Source organism: Nansenia antarctica (assembly GCF_963989245.1).
Source record: "Nansenia antarctica genome assembly, chromosome: 3".
Lineage (NCBI taxonomy): Eukaryota > Metazoa > Chordata > Actinopteri > Argentiniformes > Microstomatidae > Nansenia > Nansenia antarctica.
Genome location: NC_137688.1, coordinates 85,802,238 through 85,808,577, shown reverse-complemented (window position 1 = coordinate 85,808,577; position 6,340 = coordinate 85,802,238). Strand labels below are relative to the sequence as shown.

Genomic DNA, 6,340 nt, shown 5'->3' with positions numbered 1-6,340 from the left:
TGTATGTGTCTGTCAGGTGACGTGAGGTCTGCTCTGCCAGTTTGACGTCACTATTTTCTCCAATATCCTGGAAGCTGCGTGTGTTTGTGTGACGCAGAGGCTCCACCTGACTGTCACAGTGAGAGAGCGAACTACCCGGGGGGACAAAAACACACAGAAAAGAAAGAAAATCGCTAATAATAATAATAATAATATATATTGCAGGTTTTACAATACAACCACATTTAACTATACTGTGGTATAGTTAAATGTCCATCCATACAGCTCTTTGTATAATAAAATGTGTATTAAGCCCTATTCGTACAGGCCTAGTATTATCCGGTGACCTCTGTAATTTAGAAATCCCCCCTCCCTCAACGTCTGTGTTTTGTGTGGCGCATTTGGACGGGATAAGCGAAGCCTGTGTTTTACTGGAATTTACGGACATTGCCCCGGAAATGATGTCATGGGTGTGTGTAACATCCACTTCATCATGAACAACAAGAGCAACAGACATTGGTTAGTTCTCAAACGTGCGTACCAACATGCCGATTCGCACGGGATTACTATTATCACCAGACCTCCTCTAATCAGTGAAATTCTCAACTGGAACCGGTTCTCGATTCCCATCCCTAGCAGTAAATGAAACGACTAGTTAGTGAAATCAGTCCTTATTTTGCAAACAGAACGGGCAGTTTTATCTGTGTGTTGAAGAGTCCACTCAATATAACAAACAACAGTTTTAGGATCGCTAAATACTTGCATTTGGATTGGACTTCATTTGCAAGAAGCTTTTTGCTCATTTGCGCGACTTGAGAATTGCTGACATGCGAATAAGCATCTCTTCTTAAACTATTTTCATGTATTTGACACATCATTTGAAAGCTTACAATCTGCACTTTCAGAATCTGTAAAAAAAACTAAAAACCACTTGAGGACTTTTTCACCGGACCCTGTCACAAGGGCTCAGCAGGCAAACCCAGTCATTTGTGTGATCTCTGAAACATGACTAAATGTGTCGGTGCCTGACAATGATGTGTCCTTAAATGACTTTACCATCGTTAGGACAGATAGAGAAGGGAGAGGAGGAGGTGTGGCCAAGTTTGTCAAAAGCTGTTTTACTGCATCTGTTCTGTGTTTTCCACAAATGAATATTAATGTGTAAGTAAAAACTCTGATAGGAGTGTATCGCCCACCATATGCTCTTAATAACGTAGCTGCACTTATATCCTCCTATGTACTCTCTGAAGTAGTAATACGAGGTGATTTGTAACATAGAGATGTTTGAGGTTTGAGTCTTTGAGTCAACATAGACTCAACATAGACTCAAACCTCAGATAAAATCAAACACCTATGTGATGTGGTTTACAACTGCTAATGTGGTTTACAACGGCTTTGTTCATCTCAAAACCAACATGGCAGAACTTGAAGGTCAGGTTAGAAATCATTCGTGTCTATCTGTGATGGTTTCAGATTACCTGACTGATGGGGTTGTTTGTTTTTTAGGTTGTTAGGGTTTATTGTTGTTGTTGTTGTTGTTGTTGTTGTTGTTGTTTGTTCTTTATTTATGTCTGTAAGTTGAATTGTTGTTTAATATGTAACTTGTCATATTACTTTATACAGTATTTTCTATAGAGAGTATACGTGTGTTTTTTTAAATATAAAATGCTATGTTTATAATTGTATGCTCTCAATAAAATCCAAATGGGCAATATATAAATCTCTCCATTACCATCATTCTAAAACAGGAATTAAAAACATTTGTTATGGACTTATATTGACTCAATTTCGAATTAAATGACATTCATACGACGTTTGAATCGTCTTAGATAAATATAATTTCATGTCAGCAGGAACAAGGAACAAGGTGGCACGGACAAACAAACAGTGTCTGGTATGTTTCAGTGATGCCCATCTAAGAGGAACTTCTTCTTCTTTTCTTGATTTTGCTTTAATTTCTCTCTAATCTCTCAGTGATAAGGCAGATCACTCATTATGTCTTCCCTGTTCCTTTGACACATCTCCAACTGAAAGCATGCATGCTATTTATGGGTGTATGTCGCCTTACCATATCTGTTATCTGGCATCTCTCGCTCTTGACTTATGGGAAACCGCATTAAAGGAAGCCCTGGAATGCATCTCAGTGGAAAGGTTTCCATGAGGTTGTCTGCTATATAAAGGTAAGACACGAGCATTGGGTTGGACTTGAAGGTAGTGATGCTTCTCACACTGTACCAGACACGGACGCACTGACGGTCATCTCATCTCCTCTGGCTCCCTCATTGACTCCTATAGCTGGGTAAATATGTGCAGAATGTGAGTATTTTGTATTTTTGCCATAATCATAAATAAATTGAGAGATATGTTTTGAGATTGAGGTCTTAGGTCTTCTGTAATCTTGTTGTAAGCATTCAGTGAGTTTTCAAATGTCTTCCACCCAACACATTATTTTTTTCAGCTCTACCTTATGATTTTTTCAGCTCTACCTTATGATTTGTGCCATATGTTTGCATTCATGCCATTTATGTGTGTGTGTGTCTTACCATATCTGTCTCCAAATACACAGAATGCTGTTTGTCACACTCTTCGGTCTCCTTTGTACCTTAGCTGTGGCTCAGAGTGAGTGTCCTCCTACTATTATATCCTCTTAACTTATCTTTAAAAAAAAATCTTTTGCAAGAGATGCAATCCAAAAATACCCAAAAATAACATACAGTATACGATTTTCTTGGTAAAAAACTGTGCAAAACACGTAGAAAAAAAGAACTTCCTAGAGATGAAAACATGGTTAAAAAGCATAATATGCGCTCCATAGTCAACAGGCCTTCAATATTGTATTTTAAATCATCAATCGAAATAAAATGGTAAAGTTTCAAATCCTTTGGAAACATTTTCCGCAGCAGCATAGCTAAAAGCACTCTTACCAAATTCAGTTTGCGTGTTTGGAACGTTATTTAAGATACAGTTCTGTGATCTCAGTCTATACTGACCATGTTGTCTTGGGAGGGTGAGAAAGCTGCTAATGTAACATGGCAACAGCCCTAGAATGGAACACAACAATAGAGCCCAAACTTATCTTACAGTTAAAGATGGCCATCCTACTGACTGATATGCAGTGATAAGTTAGGAATCTAGAAGTCGTCACAAAGCTTAGATCAGCATGGTATAGTGTGTAAACTGTAAGAACTCAGGGCGTTGTCCAGCAAAGACAAGAATGTGGAAGCAACAAGACTTTGTTCGAGCTTTAAATGAAAAACAAGCCCTGTTTCTAAAATAAAAGCCCAGCTTCAGTTTAAGCTTTTTAGTGAGCTGTTCAATGTGGAGTTTAAAAGAGCAGGGTTTCAACAAGGTAAAGCCCAAGGACCATACAGTACGATGACAACATCTCTATGTGCTCATCTTGCAATGTGACTCTGACCTAGCAGCCTGTTTTACTACAGTAGATTGAGTTGAGAGAGGTTATGTTGAATTTCTTGTAACATGAAGTGCAGTCAAGTCTAGTTTATTTGTCATTACGTTGAATACAAGTATATGATACAACACAATGTCTTAGGCAGAGCAGCTCTACAACATCATGATTATTTTTTTACTTCAAAAATGCAAACCCTGGAGCTCTGTAGCGTTTGCAATGTTGGATTGACATTGTTATTTGTAGGTTGTTGGTTAGTCGCATGTTGGTTGGAATAACATGAACATTTAAATATCCATAGAATTGATATTTATTTATTCATTTATTTTAAATAATAAATGATAATTGTTTGCGGCCCATTATGAGAGAATGTGTGATGACTATAACAAACAGTGTGTGAGTACTGAGTAGATCAGGATATTTGAAAAGTTTGTTCCCATTGGGATCACTTGATATTTAAACAATTTTCACTTTTCATGTCCCATGTAATTATGACCTGTTCTGACTGCTAATCAACTCAGTTTGACCAAATATGGGAGATATTCTGTAATTTGTGCAAGGAGTTCACCTTCAGTTGAAGGGAATAATCTTGAATTCCAACTGCATTCATGATATATCACAATGATAAGAATCAATTTGAAGGAAGTACTGGTTGAAGCACAGACATGTTAATCATGGCTTTTTTCCCTGAATAATAACAAGCAACTTGGGTAGAATCTGTATCTATATACATGATATTGAGAGTCTGTAAGTGTGATTTACATCAAGTAGCACTAGTACTCCATGTCTCCTCTCTCTCACTAGTACTCCATGTCTCCTCTCTCTCACTAGTAATCCATGTCTCCTCTCTCACTAGTAATCCATGTCTCCTCTCTCTCACTAGTAATCCATGTCTCCTCTCTCTCACTAGTAATCCATGTCTCCTCTCTCTCACTAGTAATCCGTGTCTCCTCTCTCTCACTAGTAATCCATGTCTCCTCTCTCTCACTAGTAATCCGTGTCTCCTCTCTCTCACTAGTAATCCATGTCTCCTCTCTCACTAGTAATCCATGTCTCCTCTCTCTCACTAGTAATCCGTGTCTCCTCTCTCTCACTAGTAATCCATGTCTCCTCTCTCTCACTAGTAATCCATGTCTCCTCTCTCTCACTAGTAATCCATGTCTCCTCTCTCACTAGTACTCCATGTCTCCTCTCTCTCACTAGTACTCCATGTCTCCTCTCTCTCACTAGTAATCCATGTCTCCTCTCTCACTAGTAATCCATGTCTCCTCTCTCTCACTAGTAATCCATGTCTCCTCTCTCTCACTAGTAATCCGTGTCTCCTCTCTCTCACTAGTAATCCATGTCTCCTCTCTCTCACTAGTAATCCGTGTCTCCTCTCTCTCACTAGTAATCCATGTCTACTCTCTCTCACTAGTACCGGTAATCCATGTCTCCTCTCTCTCACTAGTAATCCATGTCTCCTCTCTCTCACTAGTAATCCGTGTCTCCTCTCTCTTACTAGTAATCCGTGTCTCCTCTCTCACTAGTAATCCGTGTCTCCTCTCTCTCACTAGTAATCCATGTCTCCTCTCTCTCACTAGTAATCCATGTCTACTCTCTCTCACTAGTAATCCGTGTCTCCTCTCTCTCACTAGTAATCCATGTCTCCTCTCTCTCACTAGTAATCCGTGTCTCCTCTCTCTCACTAGTAATCCATGTCTCCTCTCTCTCACTAGTAATCCATGTCTACTCTCTCTCACTAGTAATCCATGTCTCCTCTCTCTCACTAGTAATCCATGTCTCCTCTCTCTCACTAGTAATCCATGTCTCCTCTCTCTCACTAGTAATCCATGTCTACTCTCTCTCACTAGTAATCCGTGTCTCCTCTCTCTCACTAGTAATACATGTCTCCTCTCTCTCACTAGTAATCCATGTCTCCTCTCTCTCACTAGTAATCCATGTCTCCTCTCTCTCTCCAGTACAGCCACAGTTCTACTCCTATTCTCCCGCCGTGGGGTCTGGCAGTGGAAGCCAGTACACTCTGAATGGAGAAGGCAGGATCACAGCTGTGCGTGTGTGGGAGACAAACAATAACTACATCACAGGGTAAATATCACAGGAATACATTTGTCTTCTCTCCTTGCAAATGCAAATACAGCTAACATGTTAGTTTGAAATGTATAGTTATATCAGACAAATTAAATATAGTTATATTGTATTATCATTGCATTTCGTTGTCTGGTACTTCACTGCATTGACAATAAAGTTTAATCTAATCTAATCTAATCTAATTATCACAATACGATCTCTATTGTGCTTTTTCAGCTTCCAGTTCCGCTACGACTTCACATGGTCTCCCGTTGTGGGATACAAGAGCGGCACTGAGCAGGTGATGGAGCTCTTTGAGGGCGAATACATCGTTCAGGTCTCGGGGAAGTACGCTCACTATATCCAAGTAGTGGTGTTCACCACTAACAGGGGGCGCACTCTCTCTGCGGGCCAGCCTACTGGTTCCTCCTACAATCTGTACCCCAGCCACAGCCAGGCTGAGCTGGTCTTCATCAGTGGACGGGTCCATGGTGGCATCACTTCCATTGGAGCTCACTGGGCTGTGGTGAACAGTGCCCCAAACAGCCTGCACTGACAGAGACAAGGCAGAGTTCCAGTTCTGGTCTGTGGAGCTAGCTAGCTACCACTATTATTGGAGGCTAGGCAGATGTAGATGTAGATGAGCTCATCTATCCTCTCTCCAATCCATTATCCATTATTATTTTTACTTTTTAAAGAAACACTTTTAATTTCATTTATTATTTTGAGCAAGACGAGCTGTATCGCTTTTATCTTTGCTTTCTGCTGAAAATTTCTGCTGAAAATTCAAATAAATTCATGACACCTGTAATTAAAGTGACAACAATCTCGACAATCTCCTTCTTGACGGTTCTAATAGGATGCTCTATCAAGACAAAGCAA

The 6,340-nt window shown here is 39.8% G+C and overlaps 1 protein-coding gene across 1 annotated transcript; it reads left to right on the top strand.

Moving 5' to 3' along the window:
- Positions 1 to 1,394: 1,394 nt before the first annotated feature.
- On the top strand, positions 1,395 to 6,014 carry LOC308154540 (zymogen granule membrane protein 16-like; the record flags this gene model as incomplete). Its single annotated transcript, XM_080527686.1, has 3 exons — positions 1,395 to 1,410; positions 5,350 to 5,476; positions 5,696 to 6,014. 3 exons carry the CDS (start codon positions 1,395 to 1,397, stop codon positions 6,012 to 6,014), a joined length of 462 nt encoding a protein of 153 aa, XP_080383812.1.
- Between the last annotated feature and the right edge of the window lie 326 nt (positions 6,015 to 6,340).